Source organism: Toxorhynchites rutilus, chromosome 2 (assembly GCF_029784135.1).
Source record: "Toxorhynchites rutilus septentrionalis strain SRP chromosome 2, ASM2978413v1, whole genome shotgun sequence".
NCBI classification, from domain to species: domain Eukaryota; kingdom Metazoa; phylum Arthropoda; class Insecta; order Diptera; family Culicidae; genus Toxorhynchites; species Toxorhynchites rutilus.
In genome coordinates, this window is record NC_073745.1 from 52,672,337 (window position 1) to 52,697,225 (window position 24,889).

At 35.7% G+C, this 24,889-nt stretch overlaps 1 protein-coding gene across 3 annotated transcripts in view; it reads right to left on the reverse strand.

Moving 5' to 3' along the window:
- LOC129767519 (mucin-2-like) overlaps positions 1-24,889 on the reverse strand; it is a 223,023-nt gene that overhangs the window by 31,038 nt on the left and 167,096 nt on the right. For 2 of the 3 annotated variants that reach the window (XM_055768508.1, XM_055768507.1), the window contains exons 4-5: positions 24,756-24,860; positions 10,537-10,551 (exon numbers count right to left, since the gene is read on the reverse strand). In XM_055768508.1, the coding sequence (XP_055624483.1) occupies positions 10,537-10,551; positions 24,756-24,860 (120 nt within the window). The remainder of the gene's footprint in view (positions 1-10,536; positions 10,552-24,755; positions 24,861-24,889) is intronic. The other variant, XM_055768509.1, reaches the window with a different exon arrangement.

Sequence of the window (24,889 nt, forward strand, 5' to 3'; positions counted from 1 at the left end):
TTTGATAAGTTATGTTTTGATAAGGATTTTAGCGGAGGAAAACCAAAGAGCAATACAAATAACTTTTCGGGCAAGGTAAGTAAAAAAAATCAATGAGTCGTGAGTTTTCTTATGTATATACCGATTCTGTATTCCGCCGGATTTGCATTCCATTCGAAACCATTATTTCGTTCGAGATATAATTTTACATTCCCTATTTTTTGCCCATTTAATGTTCGAAGAGAAGCAGATTGAATGAAATGCAACGGAACGGAATACAGAATGGATTTTTATCAAGTCGATCGAAATATTTCGAATCGATCGAAATACAGAATAGGGGTGGTAGTTTTTCCCCGTGAGCATTTTGAAAGCCATCTAGATACTCAATGAAGAATTGTCAATAAGCAGTTGAAAAATTTAAAAAATATACATTGAAAATATTTCTAATACTCTATTAGTACCCTGTGAAAATTCCTGAAACTATTGCGGAAAAGGTTTCGTATTGCGCTAACGACCTCAAGTGAATCGAGTGTGTAAATGAACCATGAACCAGGATTTCCTGTGACCGATCGTACTCCGGAGTGGGCAAAAAACTACACTCGACAAAAAAAAATAGAGGAGCAAAATGCGACATCGAAAATTTTAAGTGATTTTTGAAACGCTGTAACTCTGTTATAAAATATTGCATTCGTCAAAGGAACGTTGGACGTTGTGCAGATTTGATCATCGATTTGCGAGCGTTCATTATTTCAAATAATTCAAATTCACGCCGTTCACCGTTCAATTTCCTTCTGTTTCCCTGCTTTGCGATGGGACAGTTCGCCCTTTTCGGTTGCGCGTGGCTGTTTTGGGCTTTTAGTTGCATGTCGAAACGTGTTGCTGTTAGAAATCATTCCATGCAAACACTTAGAAAAACTTAGAGCATTTGATGAGAGGAGGGGAATGATTTCAGAAGTGGACAATAGAGACGCACTGAAATGCATATAAAAAATCGAAAAAACAAAATGGACGATAATTTCGCCAATATGCTTCTTTTCATATACCGCACAAAAAAAAACCGCACAAAAAAAGTCGCACAAAAAAAGTCGCACAAAAAAAATCGCACAAATACAGGTTTTACTGTATATACAATTTTGGACTCGATTATATACAGTTTAGAACAATTTTTTTTTTATATTTCAAATATGACTTATTTCAAGAAGAAATTGAACCCTTCAACATTTAAGCTTTAACATTAAGATTAATTTAACCCTTCAACATGTACAGTGGGGTAAAAATCGTAATTTTTGAAAATTTTGCTTGAATTTTCACCATGAATTGCTTATATCGATATTGCAGCCAAATTAAGAAAGATAGAAGTTTTGTGTCAAAGAATAAATTGTAGGGCGGCTTCAATTTAATTGCTAGAAACAATCTAGTTTAATATACATTTTTAGGATGAAATTAATAATAACACATTAACAATTATTAACTTTAAGTTTTTCACTTCCAAAACTGCTATAAAAATCCACTAATTTAGATGTTCTACTACTATATCCTGTAATCAATTCCTTCATCTTTCAAATGAAAGCAACATAATAGTAATCCATATCGTACTTTGTAATGTAGAGCCAGTGTGAGGCAACAAAGTCCGATACAAAAAAAAAAGTTCAATAACTCAGTCATTGTTGAAATTTGAACATATGGACCCCCCGTTGACGCAATTGAATATTTCTGATACCGAACCTCCTCCTGAAGAGCAGGAGGATGAAGCAGAAATTGAGGTAGAAAATTCTGTTTACGAAGTTGATAGTTCCGAAGATGAGGAAATCGACGAGAAACAGGATTTTCGTCCTAAAGAATACCCTGAAGGCTCCAAAGGCCCATTCATTGTGTACTTTAGACGAAAATCCAAACCTCTCAATGTCATTCGTATCTCGAAGGAACTAACTCAACATTTTTCTGACGTTACCGAAATTACACGGATGGGGCCAGACAAACTACGAGTTGTCGTCTTAAGCAGGACCCAAGCGAACAAAATAACGCGCTGCGACCTCTTTGCGATTGAGTATCGTGTATACGTACCCTGTTGCAACGTCGAAATAGACGGCGTAATAACCGAAAAGGGTTTGACCCGAAAAGAGATAATCGATGGTGTCGGTCGCTTCAAGAACTCCACACTAAAAACTGTGAAGATTCTTGCATGCGATCGACTGAAATCTGTGTCACATAAAAATGACAAAAGAATTCTCAATCGGACAAACTCTTTTCGTGTGACTTGAGGGTTCCGCCCTTCCAAATTACGTTGCAATAGGGGCACTTCGTTTACCTGTTCGATTGTTTGTACCCCGGGTAATGAAATGCAACAAATGTATGCAACTCGGTCACACGGCCGCCTATTGTTGCAATAAAAAACGTTGCGCAGATTGTGGAGAGAGCCATGATGAGAATCCTTGCGCGAAAGAGCACAAGTGTCTTCATTGCGGCGGGACTCCTCATGATCTTATTCAATGCCCGGTGTACAAACAACGAGGGGAAAAACTCAAGCGTTTCTTGAAGGAACGTTCCAAGCGGACTTTTGCAGAAATGCTTAAGAGTTCCGTGCCAACGACACAGGACAATCCCTACTCCATTCTGCAGAACGACGAGCCTGTTGCTGACGCTCCCAATGCCGGATGTTCCGGTACATCGCAGGGTGCCATCAGGAAAAGAAAAATTACTTCTTTTCCATCACTCCCCAGAAAGAATACCGAAACTTCCCAAGTTGGAATGAAGCCTCGAACTGAACGTGCTGAGAATAGGCCGAAGCAAGTACCTCCCGGTTTACGTGGTCATGCTACCAACCAGGGGTCCTCAGCACTTCCCGGAACAACAACGAACATGTCTGTTCCATTTTCGCGGTCGAAGCAACAGCCACTACCTGGCCTGCTTGCGCTTTCAGACCTTGTGGATAACATTTTAAATGCTTTAAATATAAATGATCCTCTTAAAAGCATAGTATTATGTTTGCTTCCGGTTGTGAGAACATTTTTGAAAGAAAAATGTGGCTTTTTAGCAGCGTTCATTTCCCTCGATGCCTAATTCAGCGCAAGAGGTCAAGGATTTGACCACTGTCATACAGTGGAATTGCAGAAGCATCATCCCTAAACTAGACCAATTTAAATTCGCCTAGATCGTAACGACTCGTTTGGTGGCGTACTATTGGGGATCAAAAAACGTCACTCCTTCTATAGAGTCACTATCTCATCGATTACAGGCATTGAAGTTGTCGCTTGCCAGATACAAATCAATGGCAAAGAACTCTGCATTGCTTCGATATATATTCCTCCCAGGACTACTGTAGGCCGCCATCAGTTCTTTGATATTATCGAGGCATTGCCGGAGCCGCGGTTAATCTTAGGTGACTACAACTCCCATGGAACAGCATGGGGGTCACTCTACGATGACAACCGTGCCACGTTGATTTATGATCTGTGCGACAACTTCAACATGACAGTTTTAAATACTGGGGAAGCAACTAGGATAGCCAACCCTCCTGCACGGGCAAGCATGCTAGACATATCTCTCTGCTCTTCTTCATTATCCCTGGATTGCACATGGAAGGTAATCCAAGATCCCCACGGTAGTGACCACCTGCCAATAATTTTATCGATCGCCAATGAATCAGGTTCTCGTGAGTCAGTCGATATTGCGTATGACCTCACGAAAAATATTGACTGGAGAAAATTTGCAGAAACAATATCTGAAGCACTTGTTTCAATGCATGAACTTCCCCCACTCGAAGAGTATAACTTTATATCGAGTTTGATTTACGAAAGCGCACTTCAAGCTCAAAAGAAACGTGTTCCTGCTACCACTTTCCGACGTCGTCCTCCATCTCTTTGGTGGGACAAGGAGTGTTCAAAGGTCTACCTTGAAAAATCATCCGCTTTCAAAAAATTCAGGAAAACTGGATCAGTGGAATGGTTTCGAAAGTACCAAGCTCTAGAAGCCAAACTAAAAGGTCTGATTAAAGCAAAAAAGCGTGGATATTGGCGGAAATTCGTCAATGGTTTGGCAAGGGAGACCGCTATGAGTACTCTTTGGAATACGGCTAGGAGAATGCGTGGCTGGAACCATACCAATGAAAGTGAGGAATACTCTGACCGTTGGATTTTCAAATTTGCAAGGAAGGTTTGTCCCGATTCTGTTCCTGCACAAAGCGTCGTACGCGATATTCCGCTCCAATGCGATTATGAGAATTTTTCGATGGTGGAATTCTCAATTGCCCTCCTCTCATGAAACAATTCAGCTCCGGGGTCGGACAAGATTAAATTCAACTTGTTGAAGAATCTTCCCGACTTGGCAAAACAGCGTTTGCTGAACTTGTTCAACAAGTTTCTGGAGCTGAATATTGTCCCGCATGACTGGAGACAAGTGAGAGTGATAGCCATACGGTAACCCAACAAGCCGGCTTGCGATCACAACTCGTATAGGCCGATTGCAATGTTATCCTGTATTCGCAAATTGTTAGAGAAAATGATTCTACTTCGTTTGGACAAGTGGGTCGAAACGAACAATTTGCTGTCAAATACGCAGTTTGGCTTCCGCCGAGGTAAAGGAACGAATGATTGTCTCGCGCTGCTATCTTCTGAAATCCAAATCGCATTTGCTCGCAAAGAACAAATGACTTCCGTTTTTCTCGATATCAAAGGGGCATTTGATTCAGTTTCCATGGAAATTCTCTCAGAGAAGCTTCATAATCGTGGACTTTCACCAATTCTCAACAATTTCCTGTACAATTTACTGTCAGAAAAGCGCATGAATTTCTCTCATGGCAACTCAAAATCTTCTCGTTACAGTTTTATGGGCCTACCGCAAGGCTCCTGCCTAAGCCCCCTCTTGTACAGTTTTTACGTCAATGATATGGATGATTGTCTAACTAGAGACTGCACGCTGAGACAACTTGCAGACGATGGAGTTATTTCCATCACGGGTACTAATTCCGTCGCTCTGCAAGATACCATGAACAATCTGTTCACGTGGGCCCTCAAGCTGGAAATCGAATTCTCTACGGAGAAAACTGAAATGGTCGTTTTTTCTAGGAAGCACGAACCCTCCCAATTCCAGCTTCACCTATCCGGCAAAACGATCCAACACACTATGTTTTTCAAATACCTGGGTGTATATTTTGATTCTAAGTGTACCTGGGGGAGACACATTGCGTATTTGAAACAGAAATGCCAGCAAAGAATCAATTTTCTCCAAACAATTACCGGAACATGGTGGGGTGCCCATCCAGGAGACCTCATTCAGTTGTACAAAACAACGATATTATCAGTGTTAGAATATGGCAGTTTTTGCTTCCGATCAGCTGCCAGGATTCATATTCTCAAGCTGGAGAGAATACAATATCGTTGCTTGCGTATAGCCATGGGGTGTTTGCATTCGACACATACGATGAGTCTCGAAGTTTTGGCAGGAGTACCCCCGCTTACTCTTCGGTTCACAGAATTATCCTACAGATTTCTCATCCGTTGCAAGATCATGAATCCATTGGTGATTGATAACTTCGAAAATCTACTCCAACTGACTCCTCAGTCAAGTTTTATATCTTTATACCATGAGTACCTTACCCACGACGTGCACCCTTCACCAGGCATCTCCAACCAAGTTTGCTTCCCATACTTCTGCAATTCCTCTGTCATTTTTGATCTGTCCATGCGACAAAAAATCCATGGAATACCAGATCACCTATCGCGGCAATACATACACACACTCTTTACAGATGCACGGGCCAAAGGTTGTGCAGCCCACTGATCATTCAACAAGAGCCAAAGGTTGTACCGCTCATGACAACTATACACGAACTGATGATTGCGCCGGCTAGTGACCATTCTATCCTGGATTCCTCGAGTCGAGAAAGACGCACCACGCTAGATATGGGGTACAGACTAGGGGGGCGTTGCTGATTAATGGTCAGCTGCATCCCAATAGGAAGTAGCCCGTGTCGGGCACACGTATAGAGCATCGAAGACTGCAACATACCAATTATGAGAACACTTGTAATACTAACCTCGAGCCAACCGCGAGTAATCGGTTACATATTACTAACATAGTTGTAAGACAAAAATTGTCAAAATATTGGACTCTCGGCCCCGTCAGGCTAACGCCACATGTGCCTTAATAAAAAATATATTTTGGAAAAAAAAAATATGCGTAGAATGATTTTTTTCATCAAATTTGATCGTCTATCACTTCCTGAGAGAATTTGGATAAATTATTTTTTTTTCATGGGAGCAAGGTGTTTTCTGACTTTAAGGGGATGAATCAAAAATCAAATTCCTCTTTTAAATTTGAAAAAAGAAAAATACATGCAGAAAAAACGAATAAAACAAATTTTTGACTCCATTATATGAAGGATTTGATTACAGTAGAACCTCGATTAGTGAAACGAAATCAGAAACTGTATATAATCGAGTCCGCGCTGCATTACAAGTATTTCAGAATTAAACTCATATGAAACATATGCTCTGTTTTGCTACTCATTTCGCTGTCATAAAACCTAAATGTTCCACAGCAAAGCGTGGCAGGTCACAACTAGTAAAATTTGAAATAAACTTAAATGGAATTAGAACTTAATGTAAGCGCAATCGTGTTATTTCCTCAATTATTTTAATAAAATAAAAAAAAATGTCCACGTTTGTCCACGGTGGGGGGGGGGGGCTGTATAAAATCATGCTTCTTCTGTTTACGTGGTATGTGGACAGCCCCTTATGTGTTGGCAACATTAATACAAACAACTATATTTCTTTGTCATTCCGTAGATCCGTGTTTAGTCATAAAGAATATACGTCATAAAGAATATCATCGGAGCCATTGAAAACCCAGATTGACAATTTCTTGCAAATGAACAACAAAAATCAAAACAATATTCTGATATGGTTTCGGATGTTTGTTTTCTTTTCCAAAACACAAATCACATTCATATCACCCGATTACAGTCGACAATATACACAAAAGACAATTAACAACATCAGTTGTATTCCATTCAGAAAAATTTATTCGAAAGTTTCTCGTATGATTTTTCCTTGCAATAAGTGTATTACAGGGAAACTTCGATATAACGTACCCTCGTTATAACGTACTCTCGATATAACGTCACCCGATATAACGTACACATCCCCAAAGTGTAAAGGAAAATTTTTTTCAATATTTTTTTTTCTGATAGAACAATGAATCACCTGTATTGTGATGCTAAAACAAGTTTTGTACTTTCAATAAATCCCGAAATACAGCTGGTTTTGTGATTCCGGATTCTAAATGAATCAAGCTTTAATCAACAGTACGAAGGAAAACATCATGAGAAAGGCTAGCTTCGTCTTCTGATTGAAATTATTCATTAACTTTACTAAAACAGCAACACAATAATGTATTGTAGACTACGTTTGTGAGTACTTTATTATGCTTCGATACAACGTACAATTTTGAAAGTGAAATGTACGTTATATCGAAGTTTACCTGTATTTTGGAAGGGGGTTACTTTGACCTTATCCAACGTCAAAGTTTATTGCATGAGGTTTTTGGTTTTTATACTAGAGATAAGTATACGAATTGGAAAAGGAGACAAGTAATGAAGATAGTTGTTGTGATCACATTCTCTCTTCGTACTACAAACTTCACAACACACGGAACGTCTCACATTATCATGCCGGGTGTTTGGGTTCGATTCCCGTTCTGGCCGGGAGATTTTTCGTCAAAGAATTCAAGGCGTGTTATTTGGCTTAAGAAATCTCAACTAAGTATTAATAAATGACATACGTTGCATATGTTGAGCCGACAAAAGCTCCACAGGGAACGTTAACGCCATTCTAGAAGTTGTTGTGATACTTGTTATTCAATATACCAATAGATGGAAAACTGTACCAACAATTCTGACGAAAAATACAAATTGTAACAATAGTTAACAGTTGAACAATTTTATAAATGAATTGAAATCTCCACAAAAATCGTTACATGTTTCATTTTCGATTTCGTTAAATTACCAGAGTTCAAAAATCAAAGACGTAAACATACGTCAAAATAAACGTAGTGACAATAGTTTGACAATGAAACAATTTTGGTTCATTAAGAATAAGACAATTTCCACCATAGGGAAATATTCCTATTCAGTTTTACTCGCCGCTTGCTTTCTCCCAAAACACATACGCCAGCCGCCAAATTGTAATTCGAGAAATGAATCTTTGATAAAACTTTTTAGTGGCACCGAAACAGGCCGATGGTTTGCGTGGTTTTGACGTTCGAAAAGCATCGAAAGCTCTCATATCATAAAGTTCGACATCTAAGTTGTATGTCACATGTTGACTGGTGCGAGCGGCGAGAAAAAAACGAAGAAACAAATTTCCTATGATGAAAATATAGAGCATTGCTCTTCATGCAAAAAAAAAAACAATGATCGATGTTATGAAACGCACCCAGAATAATTTGAGGGTTGTCTGCAAACGAGACAATTGCAAGAAGAATGAAATGCAACCCAAATGAAATATGATTTTTCTTTGAAAAGAATAAACAAAATCTCCAGGGATCTTTATCGAAATATAAGGAAAGGTGCTGTTTATATCCGCGAAGAAACAATAAATGATTCACAGTAATGTTTTCAAAATCCGACTACTGTTGAACTAGTTAATGAGGAGAGCCGATAGATGCTTGTATTGGGAACATGAATAGATCCGCTAGGTCTGCTGCTAGCGTATTCATAGGGAAGTACTATAGCCAATCTTGGAATGCATGGAATGTTATGTTGAACATGTCGAGTTAAGTGCCACAAAAAAGTATATAAAACTAAAACAGAAAAAACATACGTCGTCTCGTCAGAGGGTCCCAGTTTTGGAACAATATACGGTAATCATAAAAATGATAACAAAGAGCGCAATTTTCTTTCTCGCCAGAGCATTGAAACCCCATCATTAGCGATGCACTTTTTCGCTTTTCGCCGCATGATATGTGCTCTGGCACTGCTGTTGAAATTGAAAACGAACGCAAGTAACATGAAAAAATCTGGATAATATATTGATTGGATACATGATAACACTGGCTATTCAATCACAATTGTTAGTACTTGGATATAGCAACATATATAGCAGAACAGAATAATAACAACAGCACTCTGAAGAGTCGGAAGGGGGAAGTGGGTTAGTAGTAAACACAAAACAATGAAACTCGATCCATCACATCTAACGGGAGGTACAGATAGGATATTGTTATAGCTCGCTTCATACAGAAACAGTGAGAGGTGAGGTCCTTCACAGCAGTGCATGGTAATCCAAATCATTCCATAATCCATCGGTAAATTTCCTGCTTCCCCGCCGCAGATGCTTCTGCGGTTGCTGCTCCTGCTGCTGCTGCTGTGGCTTCTTCCGACCTGAAAGCTCCCGGACCTTTACACGGGTGCTGCCAAAGCCAGCACTATCGTAAACGTCGACTACCTCAACGTCATCGTCGAAAGCCAGACTATTGCCGGTAGCGAGAACTCGACGATGCTTCATGTCATCTTTAGCCATCTCATTGCCGACCCGTCGATTGCTCTTAGTGGCCCTCATCTTTGGCGAAATGGAACCCTTTGCGTCCAGAGACGTGGTGGAATAGAGGTAGTAAGAGGCGGAAGCAGGCGAGTGATGTTGGTAGTAATAAGCAGCAGCAGCAGTAGTAGCGGTAGTGGTAGTGGTAGTAGTAGTAGTGGCGGAAGTAGAAGAGCTTGGTTTCGGAACCACCGCAAGAGAGGACCACCCGCCCCGACCCGGTTGAGGGGAGGACTGGTGGTGGTGGTGGTGGTGGCGATCGGCGGTGTTGGTTGTCGGCGGCAAACGGTTGAACAATCCGGCCGGTTCTGTTACTGCCCAATCCCAGCTGGCACCGGGTGCCTGTTTGAAGAAAATTGTACAACACAGATGCAGATAGAACTCTGTTTGAAAGGATAGCTAGAATGAAGGGGAAAGAGTTTGGGGGCCTCGTCATCGGTATGTTTATGACAGAGAGGTCCTGGAGCAGCCAGAGCAAGAGAGCAATAGGAAGGAGATAATGTGAGAAAGAGACAGAGAGCAAGGGTCCAGACGTGTGGGTGTGGGTGTTATTTTTCAGCTTTACTCATGAAATCATTTCAATCTTATTCGGTGCATGTTTAGGAAGCAATTTGCTTCCATTATTTACAGACGCAGTGTTGTTGTAAAGTAATGCAATTCAATGGTTAAACATGGTGTTTTGTATGACTCGGGGGAGATTCTTCTCGAGAATGGATTTAATTTGTGTGGATGTGTGTGTTGTGCAAAATATATACAATATATACAGTGTTATCATATGCTGTTTACTTTACAGTTGATGTTTCATTATTATCAGCCTGAGGATATTTTTAGTCATGCATTGGGACATGATTATGTCATTCGACAAATTGAGGTCATCGTTTTGTAGTCTAGTAGGAAAATAGTCTGGTCTGTATCCTCCATTTTTCGTATCATCATAGATCATCAACAGACAATATCTTTTTTTTTTAAATATGTTACCTGTTAATATTCTACATTAATGCAGAATACTTTTATTTGGTACCTGTAAATTTTCTTCCTGAAAAAATCATTAACATTAAAAAGAGACATTAAGATAAAATAAAAATCATTATATCAATGTAGGTAATGAAACCAATGGAACTGGAGTGAATGATTATGGAGATGCATTTTGGTCTGAAATATTTCTAACTTCTTGGAATGTTTTAAATAATAATCAATTTTTCAGCTATTGATATAATTATGCAACATTTTTCAAATCTCTCCCGTAACGGAGTAGAGCCTTTGATTTTCAATGAAGATTCACCTCGTTCAAGTTTCAGAAATTATGGACGACTTGATGATGTTTTTAGCGCTATCAAATCAGAGACTATTATGTAGATTGATGTTCAATTTTCACCAAAAGTAGCCATTGCATAATATTGGACGACGAATTTTGCTTCGTGGCTATATTCTGAACCCTTAATATCCATGTAACACAATTTAACAATAAAAAAAAACTACTGGTAAATTCTCCGTTCATAAACCCATAACCTTCTAATTGAACACCTTATAGATTTGTATAAATTCTAAAACTTAAACATATTTTAATCTCACAAAAAAAGAATTGTGGTATTTACACTCTCAATATTCCTTCACTTGCTTTTATCTGGAAGGAACTTATATTTAAGAAGGGGTATCCATTCGAAAATAGGATATTTTTTTGCTCATCATAGAAAAATGTCATTTAAACCATTTCTTATTATTTCTAATACATTCTGTCAGATATATACACCCATTCCATGCCAAACCGATATACTGGTTCTCTGATTTTCGTGAAAAGTGGTAATTTTGTTCTTCACCGCAAAACGTTAGACCCGTATTTTTCTATTTTTTCATTAGGGTGACCATTTCCATAGGGTGGTTCGAAAAATCTTATATTTTTAATTATTTTCCAAAAATGACATTTTTCAAAAATTCTTTTTAACTACTGGACCGAGTCAGATGATCAGCATATCAAATTAAAGCCAATTAGCTAGTTTTTTTAAACACTACTACTGCAGAAAATTTGGATTTGTTTCGTTTTTTGTCGATTGTATTTGTTTCTTATAGTTTTCATGGTCTCGGGACCAAGGGCGATATATTTTTTTTCATATTTTTTTCTGGAAAGCTGAGGATTTGTCACATAACATATCTAGAAACCAGAGAGGCGTTTTTTTTTTCGTTTTTGAGTTATGATTTTTCAATGTTTGTTAGAAAAATAATATTTTTGCCCTTTTTTCCAATACAAAAATTTATAACTTTTGATCTACTGGACCGATTCAGATGATCGACACAAGAAATCAAAGCCAATTAGATAGTCTTTTCTGAAAAATGTTAGACTTGCAAATTGATTGTATTAGTTTTTTATAGTTTACATGGTTTCGGGAACAAGGATGCTATATATTTTTTTATATTTTTTTTCTTGAAAGCTAAGTTTTTTTGCATAAAATAGCAAAAAAACAGAGATGTGTTATTTTTCGCTATGATTTTTCGAAGTTAACTTGTTTTCAGTCTTTGTACAATATTTCTATGACAAATGTGTTATTTTTTCCAGCTAATTGACTTTACTTTTATATATCGATCATCTGAATCGGTCCAGTAGTCTAAAAGTAATATTTTTTTTTTTTGAAAAAAGTTATTTTGGGAAAAAAGGGAAAAAAGATTTTTTGGACCATCGGTAAACATTGAAAAATCATAACTCAAAAACAAAAAAAAAACGCTTCTCTGGTTTCGATGCATGTTATGTGAAAAACCCCCAGCTTCCAAGAAAAAAAAATTATAAAAATATATAGCGCTCTTGGTTCCGAGGCTATGAAAACAATAAAAAACGAATACAATCAATAATAACGTGAACAGAATTCAAATTTTCTGCAAGTGTCGTATTTTTTCGGAAAATAACAAATGATTAGCTTTAATTTGATATGTCGATCATCTGAATCGGTTCAATAGTTCAAAATTTATGAATTTTTGAAAAAAGTCATTTATGGCAAAAAGAGAAAAAAAAAAGATTTTTCGGACAACCCTCAAATGGAAATGGTCACCCTAATGAAATAAAAAAAAAATACGGGTCTAATGTTTCGCGATAAAGAACAAATATACCACTTTTCACGAAAATCTGAGAACCACTACATCGGTTTGGCATGGAATGGCTGTACATGTACTGGGAATTTGTGATTTTAAATCTTTCTGCTCAAAATTGTTCCTTTTTTTTAAGTTGGTATAACTGTCAGTGTTCTTAATGTCAATTTTGAGCATGATCGGTCATTTATTTTGTTTACAGTGTAATTGAGAACAAGTTACCTTTTTTATATTGGTCAAACAAATTCTATTATTCCAATAAATAATAATTCTATTGGTCAAAGATATTGTGTGAAATTTTGTGTTGCAAACAACATTTCTTGTGCCGAAACGTTAAAAATGATGCAGAATGCATTTGGTGACTCAACTATGTCGAACACACGAGTGTATGAATGGTATAAGGCATTCAAAGACGACCGAGAAGAGATGAACGATTTACCACGTCAAGGACGACCATCCATCTATTTAGCTGATGAAAATCGACAAAATAGAAGGAATAGTGCTCAGTCCAATCGTCTTTGAAGTGTGAGAGAGCTAGCCCGTGAATTAAATATCTCTCAAGAGACCGTTCGTCATATTTTGGTTAATGTTTTGGGCAAAGCCGCAGCACGACTGGTGCCAAAAGGTCTCAATTTTATTTGAAAATTCTATCGCAATCAAGCGGCTGAAGACATGCCTGAAGAAGATAATATAAATTTAGATGATAAATGAATCGTTTTCTTTTTGAAGAAAACGATGGTGTTAAACACAACTTCCCGGTATATATTTGACAAAATGTAAATTAAAGCTGTAATTGTCCTTAACGTCAAAAGATTTTTCCATTTTTGAACTCAACGTTGTTAATCGAGTTGTCTTTCCTGCGCAATAGATAAATTGGAATTTGTTCAATGTTTTGCTTTCCGAAAATGTTAATATCCTGCGAAGATCAACAAAATTTCCCATCAAATTTCGAACTAGTAAGTTTGTATGTTGTGGAAGCCATTCATTCATAAAATTGTGTTCTAATTTAGAAAAATTGTACGACAGTAGTTAAATTACTGTTATATTTATGTTATAATTATGTTATGTATGTATTATGTTACGTATTATGTTATAAACACAATAATTGGAAAGGTGCATAATAAATATATATATATATGAATCAAAACCCTATCAAGAACTTATGAGGAGTGATTGTACGAATAGAACCCCCCACCTAGCGTTGTCAGAAAGCATTTCATTTTAAACAGAAAACATGCCATTTCTTGCCTTGAAGCGTCAAATAGGCAAATAATATCATGTGTTCCCCAACGCTTTAGAATTTTTGTCTGTACGGAAGCTCTTGATTTTTTCAGCATTTGAATCTTCAAGGTGAAAATGAAAATAATCAGATTGAAATGTGATGAAATCAAAATAATATTGGTTCTCAGCATTGTTACTAATCAAATTCGACATCGAATTATTCAACATAATGGACATTTACTCATACCGTTGATGTAAGTGAGAAGATTTCAGACTTCAAATATCTAGCTAGTTTAATTTTATCCGACATCCGCTTTGTGGAAGCTCTATGTCTCGATGCAACTCCTAGTGCCATCTGTAGTTCCGTGTTGTATAGTTTCATGGCCCGTGAATCGAATTCATTTTCACCCTTTGTGGAGGAACTATCATAGACAAGCAACAAATCCAGAGCACCTCATTCAGACATTCCGCGAAATTCCTTCCAAACTTATTTATTCTCATTTAACATCCAATGAAACTTTCGACGGAGACATTTTGACTATTATCGGTACCGTCATCCGGGGGCAAATTGATCACCAGGGTGAAATTGATCAAACGTATTACTGAAAACAAACATAAATTTTCAGATGTATTATGCAATTTAATTTTAAACTTTTTTGATCTGACATGTTCAAGAATCATCTGAACGAACCACTTATTAAATTCCATAAAAAACAATATTTTTCCAAAAAGCATTCTCGTTTCCATTTTTAACTATGGTAGAGAAACATATTTTCAACAAATCAAAACAATATTTATAGACGCTAAACATATTAATTCACTTCTAGTCGATACTATTCAAACAAGTGAGAAAAAAATATTTTACTATAACAGCACGACGAATGACCAGAACCGAATCCCATCATGCGACATATCGAACGTCTTAGTTTGGCAAAAATAGTTCATTGGTGACAATTTCAAGGATTTTTGACCACATTAAGATAAACGGAATGGTCTCCGGATGTCTTACAGATCGGTGTTTAAATCGAGTTATGGAAAGGCATGACCCCACCTTTAGGTTTTTTTTACTCAGGTTTTTGTATCCTCAAACCCTTGAATTATCATTCAAATGACCGTAGATGAAGAATTTCCCAACGAAACATTGAATAAAGTTTTGTGACTTTAGCACCAGTACTGATTTCAAAAATAATTAGGTGTAAATCTAAAAAAAAAAATTCAGAAATATTCACATTTTTCTGAAAATCGCGATCAATTTGCCCCAGATTTACGGTAATGTAAATACTAATGACGAATTTCATCTCAGATAGCAGCGAAACGTTGAGGGTATAAATACATAGGTATTTAAAAAAAAACTTTGTTTACTTGATATATTCAAGAAAGAATAAGACTACTTTTTTGGAAGGGCCAAATTTTTTTTTCTTGATTTTTTACAAAAAAATATGACTCAAAAACTAGAATACCCACAAAATTCTAGTGAAAGGATGAAATGTAGAAGATTGTTTGAATTTTCATAATAAAATATCAAAAACTTTTTGAAAAAAAAAGTTCGCTGAAAAAAATGTTATTTTAAAAATTAAAATTCATTTTTCTCAAAAACTTATTTTTAAAAATCCTCAAACAAAAATATATGAATACCTCTTACAATTTCCAACAAGTCGTCCATACATCGGAAGATAGGCACTTTTATAGGGAAAAAGTTTTTCTAACAACAACTTTATCATGTGTTTTTTTTTTTGAAAAACTTACAACCAATTCTTATTTTGTTTAAAGTCAAGATAGTCAAGTCAAGATATAGCAATATAGAACTTTCGTCGAAGACGTGTACTTTCTATAGTAGTATACTTATAGTTTCTGAAATATAGGGCATTTTCAAATGGAGACCCCTGAAAAAAATATTGTTTTTCTCGTTACATTTTAGTGTGCAAATTCTCGCATTTGACATGTTCTTGACATGTTTCTGAATAGAGAAAAGTTAGCAGAGCATGTCAATCGTGATAATTTATTCATACAAATGTCACAAATTAAGCATTAATAGTAATTTTTCAAAGAAAAATATGAAAAAGTCGATGGTCGAAAAACTTTTTCCCTGTAAAAGTGCCCATCTTCCGGTGTATGACTGACTTGTTAAAAATTGTATGGGCTATTCATATCTATTCTGTTGGAATTTAAAAAAAATGTTTTCTAGAAAAATGAATTTTAATTTTCAAAATATTTTTATTAGTGATTTTTCTTGGAATTTGCTTGATATTTTTATATTTTTAAAACATAAATAATTTTATACATTTTATTATTTAACCAACATTTGGTAGATCATATAGTTTTTAAAGTAAAACTTTTCGAAAAAAAAAGTTGAAAAAAACTCCAAATTTCAAAAAAATTCTCACAAAAAATCTATCAGACCTACAAAATTTTAGTCAAAGATTGAAATGTAGGAAATTATTTATTTTTTCATTGGAAAATCAATCGCAAAAATCAAGTAAATTGTTGAAAAAAAAATATCATTGAATAAAAAATATTTTGGAAATTTAAATTCATTTCTTTCGAAAACATGTTTTTTTAATTCTAAAAAAAAATAGATTTGAAAAGCCCTTACAATTTCCAGCAAGTCAGTCATACATCGGAAGAAGGGTACTTTTACAGGGAAAAAGTTTTTCTAACAACAACTTTTTCATGTTTTTATTGAAATACTACTATCAATGTTTAATTCGTAACTTTTGTATGTATAAATTTTCGCGTTTTACATTCTCTGGTTATTTTATTCAATTCAGAAACATGTTAAAAACATGTCAAATGCGAGAATTTACACACAAAAATATAACGAGTAAAACATTATTATTTTTCAAGGGTCTCCATACCAAAATGCCATATACTTCAGAAATTAGAAAACATAGAAAGTTAACGTCTTTGACGAAAGTTCATATTTTAATAAGATCTAAAACTTCGTCGAATACACCATATTGCTATTTTGACTTGAAATAAAATCAGGATTAGTTGTAATTTTTTCAAAGACAACATGAAAAAGTTGTTGTTGGAAAAACTTTTTCCCTGTAAAAGTGCCCATCTTTCGATGTATCGACGACTTATTGGAAATCGTAAGAGCTATTCATATAGTTTTTTTTAGAATTTTTAAAAATACGTTTTTGAGAAAAATAAATATTAATTTTCAAAATAATTTTTTTTTTCAGCAAATTTTTTTTCAAAAATTTTTGGTATTTAAGATGAAAATTTCAACGATTTTCTAAATTTCATCCTTTGACTCAAATTTTGAAGGTTTTACAGTTTTTAAATTATAATTTTTTGCAATTTTTTTTATATATTACTAAATTTTTAATAAAGTAGTCTAATTTTTTTTTTGAATATTTGAAGTACGCAAAGTGGTTTGAAAGACCCATGTGTTTACATACACAACGTTTCGCTGCAATCTGAGATGGTGCTGCCAACTCCTAAGACGAGTTGGCATGAAATTCGTCTGATGCTACAGTTAAAGCAACCTGGTGCTTACGTCAAGTTATGCGAATAATTTTCCACTGAATAAATAGCATAAGCATTTTCCAAACGGAACGAATATGTTTTGATCAGAGAACAAAATGATCGCCTATTTGAGAAGAACAACATCTGTTTTTACTCACAAAGAAAAATAGTTGAGAATATAGGAGGCGAGAAAATGTGAAACACTCACTTCAATTCTCGCGAGAAACGCTATCTGGATTTTTATTTTTCGACGAGTTATGATTGCCGGAAAATGTTTTCGTTTTCAGTTTTTTTTTTTTGATGCCGATAATGGATTTTCACTTCTTCAGTACAGCTGATAACATTGCATGAAACATGAGGCAACCTTGGGTTTCATCGTAAACTGAACATGAGGTGGATTATTATTTGTACAATTCAGACGCTGTCCAATTGCAGGTTGTTAAGACGCTGTCTAAACATACTCACGGAGGTAAAGTTAGCTTTGATTTTTCGCTCCATATTTTCAGCGCTAAATGAGAGACGACAAAGCATTCTCGTTGAACTTCAGAGATAGAGGCATGAGGGCCTTAGAATGCAAGGGGTGTAAGTGACTTGATCGATTTCTCTTCATCAACTTTTTCTTTAGTTAATAACTCAACTGCAAAAAAGTTCCAATTTAAGTTCGCTATAGAATCCGATAGATGAGGTTCTGACCTATCTTCCACATTGTCAAATACAACTGGCAATGTATTTGCAGCTAAGTTATGACCAGAAGAGAGAGTCGATGTTGAGAAATCGATCAAATGACTTACGCCCCTTTCATTCTAAGCCCCTCACATCTCTTCCTCTCTGAAAAATAATTTCCGCCGAAAAGGAATAGACGAAAATTTCAACATTACACGACACATCGAAAACTAAATTGTTTGACTCAATACTTATCTCGTAACCGAGCAAGAAATTCAATCTCTGGTTTTGATTCACAACAAATCCCAGGCTCTTTCTTTTTAATCGATAATAGTCTTCAACTGAACAGATTTTTTTGATTGTAAAGGTGCATGGTTAAGCTTTTAGGCTAAAAAACAACAAACACACATTTTCCCAACACTAATGGTGTTGGTGTTCACGTCACCTATGCATACATGTGCAATATGTGCAGTATCGACTTCACGAAGCTCTAACTCTTCTCGTTTTCTTAGATCTAATCCCGTCTCTGAAACTGCACGATTGAACTGTACTGAAGTCCTGCGCGTTTTATGAAGTCAATTGGAAGTGCGTATCCATTATGATACTGGGCGTTTACTGAAAATCGGTTCACAACTGTCCGTTTTCATATTTTGGACTCGTTCATTGATGTAATCTTTTGAAAAGGCTTTATGGAGACTTGCTACAACAGGAAAACTCACAATCTGCTCACTAGTAAGTTCCGATTCCTTCTCTCAATTTTACGAATTTCTTTGTTGTATCCTGTTATAACCAAAGATGGCAACCTTCCTGATTTTTCAGGATTTCCCAGACTTTCTGGTACATTCCCTGATATCCTGATAAACACTCAAATTTGCTTGATTTTTCTGAAATGATTCTGATTTTTCCTGATTTTTGTGCATTTTCCTAGTTGGGATGAAAATTGTCCGTACATAATATCTCTGGGATCTCTGCCAAAACACTTCTGGTTGTAATTGGAACTGTCATAATGTTCTACGTAAAGAAGCTCTCCGTTGTGTACTTGTGTAATGCTTTCTCTCCCTTTCGTTTACACCCAGTTTTTTCATACGGGAGATACGTACCTCGTAAAAATATCGCGTTAATTGGGAAATCCGCGTAAAAAGCCGCGATCATTGGAAAATCCGCGGAAAAAAACCACGTGAGAATCGTGATAGAGTGCGGCACGAATTCCCGTCATAATATATTTCCATTTAACTAATTTCATAAACATTTCCATTTAATTCAGAATGTTCAAATGTTCAAAAAGCTTCGGCTGAGGGAGAGATGTATTATTGCACAGGTGTTTCTTACGCTGGGGACCGCGCAAAAAAAACCGTTGTTTCGAAAATTTGCGTAACAATAAACCTCGTAAAACTTTTTTTTTCGTTTCGTGTTTGGTGTATTTTTGTTTTCCAAAAAATCGATAACGAACTTTCCGGACAATAAAATTTGACCTATTCGAATTTCTCCTTGATTTTTATTTTCATTCATCCTGATTTTTTAAAATTATAGTTGGCAACCCTGGTTATAACTGTTTTAATGATGTTTTCTGAATACTTTCTTTTTCGGGTTTCTTCGAAGGCCGCTGTAACAATAACTCCAAATGCTGACCAAACTTCTCGTATATGAAACCGAATATGCCAATAAATGGCTCTAGCTGTCACTGCAATCATCATCATAAAGCATTATTGGCAACACTATCTTGTTTTGACATTTTACAAAGGTTTCAACTGCAAACAAAACAAGTTTCATTTTGCAGAATACGTTTGAAGAGTTTCGAACATGTGGACTTTTGTGCCTGTAAAGAACGATTTGCGGTCAGCATTGGTTTTCTGCTACCATTTAAAGAAAACTGTTGCAGAATCGCATCGAACACTTGTAGAAGCTTACGGTTAACATGCTCTTGAGAAATCACAGCGATTTGAGTGATTGAAAAAATCAAAAAATAAACATTGTTTTTGAACTGCAGGCAATTTTGGATGAAGATGACATTCAAGCGCAAAAAGATACAAAAGATGCAAAAGGAAATCATTTTTTCCTCGGATGGTCTAAGGTCAAGTTTGAGTTACTTGGTCAGGAAATCTTTTCACAGGCGGCTTACTCATCTTCGTTTGGTTCGTTCCGAATACCACCTATTTTTATTGATGGGACACGTAGAGGGAACTGCGGGTAATACGGGGTGGGGGTAATATGGACAAATGGTTGATTTGTACAGTAACATTTCGAATTTCAGATTTCTGTGGATGAAAACACCTTCTACATGTTTTTCTATAGCATTTAAACCACCCTATGGCAATGAATACTGATCAAAAGTGGAAAAGGGAAACAAAAAACGAAAATAATGCATGATTCCGTTTGTGGATGTAATTTTTGCGGCTTCGATATTAAGCATTTTAAATAGTTTACTATCAAAATTCAAATCACTGATGGTTATTTTTCGGTATGTGAGTTAACAGAGAGGCAATATTAGGTATGTACGGAAAAGTAAATCCATTTTTGAGTGGACAAATTTAAATTATTGAAATAATTGTACTGGTGGGGTAAAACGGACAGTTGCCAGTGGGAGTGAGATGAACTGTGAAAAGTCTGCTTAATCTATTCCTAAGGAATGCCCTGCATCTATAAACGGAAATAAAATCGCCAAAGGTGGACTGTTTAGAAGCTGACTAGAACCAAAAGCAAAATAGTTGAGGGTCAGTCCGTATACGCTGCTGCACAATATTACTTCTAGATGGATTAATTCGATTTTTTAATCATTAAACGAACATTCGTGATGAGTTCAACCTTGGTTGAATAAAATTTTTCATATCACGAGCGATAAACCTCTTCTTCTTGAATGGCGTTAACGTTCCCTGTGGAACTTTTGCCATCTCAACGTATGCATTAACTAGCGTCATTTATTGATACTTAGTTGAGATTTCTTAAGCCAAATAACACGCCTTGAATGTATTCCGAGAGGCAAGCTCTTGAATACGCGTGTGACCACAGTGCAAGTTGAAGGAAATTTCTTCGACGAAAAATCCCCCGGCCAGAACGGGAATCGAACCCGAACACCCGTCATGATAATGTGAGATGCTAACCACTCGGCCACTGGTGCACTGGTGCGATAAACCTCTACGCTTCGTATATTACAAACCTGTCCATATTCCCCCACTATATGTCCATATTACCCGCATCGTAAAAAATGTGGTACTTTTCGGTCTGTTTTAATTTCAGTAAAAAACATTGGAAAACTCTTTTTTGTAAAACAAAATCAGGTCGAAAACAGTATAATGAATTGCAAGATACTGCATTAAAGTTTTGGGATACATTAGTTTCCAAAGATATAATTGAAGTTCTTCTTAACATATCCGTATTACCCCCACTTCCCCTACTTGCTGCTCTATTCTTAACTCTTTCAGGACCATAAAATGTCCAAGATGAAATATGCCAATACAACACAATATTTTAGCTATTGTGGGTGTAAAGTAAGAGAATATCACCAGAAAACATAATAGGGTGTATAGGTTTCCTATAATTTCATGGGAAATATTTTTCCCTGTGGACCATAAAAGTAAATAAACGAAGAGTTAAGTTTATTATATCGGTATTTCATTTATTGCTTTGTAAAACAAAAAAATAATAAAAATCATCAGAAAAGTGAAATAAATAATTAGTTATCTTAGTTAAGTCAGACCGGACTATGTTTGACAGTTTTTTTTCCATTGGGCGTGATAGGGTTAACAAAGTGTGGGAAAATGGCTTCTTCAATGATTTGCTTCTAAAGCGATGCAGCTCTTTTGGCTTGGCATCCACAAATAGCCAGAGAGATGTGAAAAATGTATTGCTATCGATGACAGATTTTTATTTCAATGCAATAAACTCGTTTTTCTTTAAAATAATTCCGGTTTCATGCTTATGCAACTGTTATTTGACTTCAAATATTTAAGCAATTCATGGGTTAACCATGTACTTGAAATGTTAGGGATAAATTAAATGCGATTAGCGAAGATGTTAATCCAGTTCCTGACTTGAAAGTGGTGTCAATATAAGTCATAAATATCATTCCCGTCCAACTCGGGAAAAAAATTTCTGAAAAAAATATCTTCACTAGTACCCGCGAATTCCCGAATTGGGAATTCTAGTTCTTCGCCATTACAGACGTGATGTCTGATCAGCTAAGCAAAGAAACTATCGTTCTCTTGAACATCGAAAATCGATATATGACGAATTTCATGCCAACTCGTCTTAGGAGTTGGCAGCACCATCTCAGATAGTAGTGAAACGTTGTGGGTGTACAGACATGGGTCATTTAAGCACCTTTGCATGCTTGAAATATTCGAAAAACAATTAGACTGCTTTTTGGAAAAAGCCAAATTTGTTTTCTTAATTTTTTACAAAACTTTATAACTTAAAAACTATTACACCTACAAAATTCTTTTCAAAGTATGAAATGTAGGAAAATGTTTAAATTTTCGCAAAATATTACCAGAAAATTTTTGGAAAAAAATTTCGCTGACAAAAAAGTTATTTTAAAAATTAAAAATCATTTTTCTCAAAAACGTATTTTTTTTAAATTCCCAAAAATATATACAGCGCGGACTCGATTATTTGCAGTTTCTGATTTCTTTTCACTATGTATAATCGAATCAAAAAAAATATTTTTTGCATGTATTATTCCTTTTTTTCTATATTTGTATATTGTGTATATTTCCTTTTTTTTTTTTGAAGATAAAAAAGGAATTTGACTTTTGATTCATTCCCTTAAAGTCAAAAAATTATTTTTTTTTCATGTGAGAAAGGTCTCACATGATAATTTTTCCAGATTCTCTCAGAGGGTGATAGACGATCATATTTGATGGAAAAAATCTTTCTACGCATATGTTCGAATTGGAACAATGACAGAGTTATAGAACTTTTTTTTTCTTTCGGATTCTGTTGCCTCGAACTGGCTCTACATTACAAAGTACGCCACGGAAGACGATTCTGTTGCTTTCATTTGAAAGATGAGAAAATTTGATACAGGATATAGTAGTGGAACATCTAAATTAATGGATTTTAATAACATGTTGGAAGTGAAAAACTTAAAAGTTAGTAATTTTAATGTATTATTATTAATGTCATCCTGTTTTTTTTTATTAAACTGGATATGTTTTCGAGAAAAATGAATTTCAATTTTCAAATTTTTTTTTTCAATGAATTTTATATATATATATATATATATATATATATATATATATATATATATATATATATATATATATATATATATATATATATATATTTTTTTTTTTTTTTTTTTTTTTTTTTTGAGAATTTAAAGAAATACGTTTTTGAGAAAAAATAATTTTTATTTTTAAAATAACTTTTTTGTCAGCGAAATTTTTTTCCAAAAACTACATTTTTTTTTTTTTTATTTTAAACACTTTCCTACATTTCATCCTTTGAGTTTTACATTCCTTCAATAACAATACTTTTTCATGATTTCAAATACTTTGACTATTTTCATGAAAATATACTTCTGCGGATAATTGAATTTCCGAGCAATTCCGAGTAAGACTTTTTTATCTGAAAAAACCAAATTTTAATTCTTAGGAAGAATTTATTTCTCTAATTTGTTATAGGACTTTGCAGCAAATTGCATATATTTATAGAAGAATGTAAGCAGAACGTAAATCACGAGCAGAAAAAAAGCAAGAATTTATTTGACAGATATAATTTGTTCTAATCTTTTTATTTATTCTATGTTGAATCACGATTGTAGCAAAAATAGTCAGAAATAAAAGCAAGCAAAAATTTATACACGCATCCATCGGAGATAGTCCAATTACCGCTATTTGCTTCATATAAATACAATTTAAATGAAAAATTATCTCCTGAAACGCATTTTAAAGAATGTAGTTGTCGAAATTTTGGTGTAAAATTAGTAGGTGTATGTGTTTGAGGGGATGTGGGTCATTCATGTGTTAGTCAAAACATTCAAATGCGTCCTATGTGTGTGGGATATTTCATTTCGATGATTAACACATAAAGAAACGGATAATTACCAAAAGCGTCAAAGTTATTATCGTCGTGTTATTGTCGGAACAATCGGTCCAATTAAATTTTTAATTTTAGTTACACAAAACTCTGGCGTGATATCCGGAGTGTGGATGTTACACTCCGAGCCAGGGCGCAAGCTGGGTGGGTTGAGTCACCGCTTGAAAGGAACATGTGTATTGAAACGTTAACTGTCACCGATCCGGAGTGGAAACATCCCCCCGCCCAGTTCGTACGGAGCCACAGAGTGAGAGAGAGCACCAGCAAACATTCCGAAAGACAAGTGCACTACCGATGTTGGTTTACAAGGTACAACAACAATCAACACAGAACACTTTCGCTATGAGCTGAGTTTGTTTGGCTGTATGGCTTACCTCTACCTCTCTACCGAGGGAGGGTTTTCAATTATACTCCAAAGGACTCGATACTGGGGCTCATATCCCCATTCTTTCTCTGTCTCTCTCTCTCTCTCTGCCCCTGGTGCCACATAAAATGATAACAAGTACAAACCACTACTCGGTGTGAGGTTGGGAAACGGGGAGAACCAATAAAGTGGTTATCGGAATCATAAGGGTCCGAGATCGACATTGTCGGTGGTGGAAATTATCGGAAGGATTTCTACTATTGCTTGATTGTGGAATTGAAGGAGGGGGCAAGAGATAATGAGAGAAAGAGGACCGGATAATGGGGGGGACCGGGTGTCATCCGGATCGATGGCAAATTAAACATTCTACTCGAGGTGCAGTGGTTCGGGATGGAATGCAACAAACTTACCGTTGACGTCAGGGTTGGAATGGTCGGTGTGTAGACAGGTGATTTCTTGAGGCTGGACTCGAAGCGGGGAGCCACCCTTGAGGCCGGCGATTGCGAACGCTTCAACTGTTGGTATCGATAGCGAAAGAATGTTT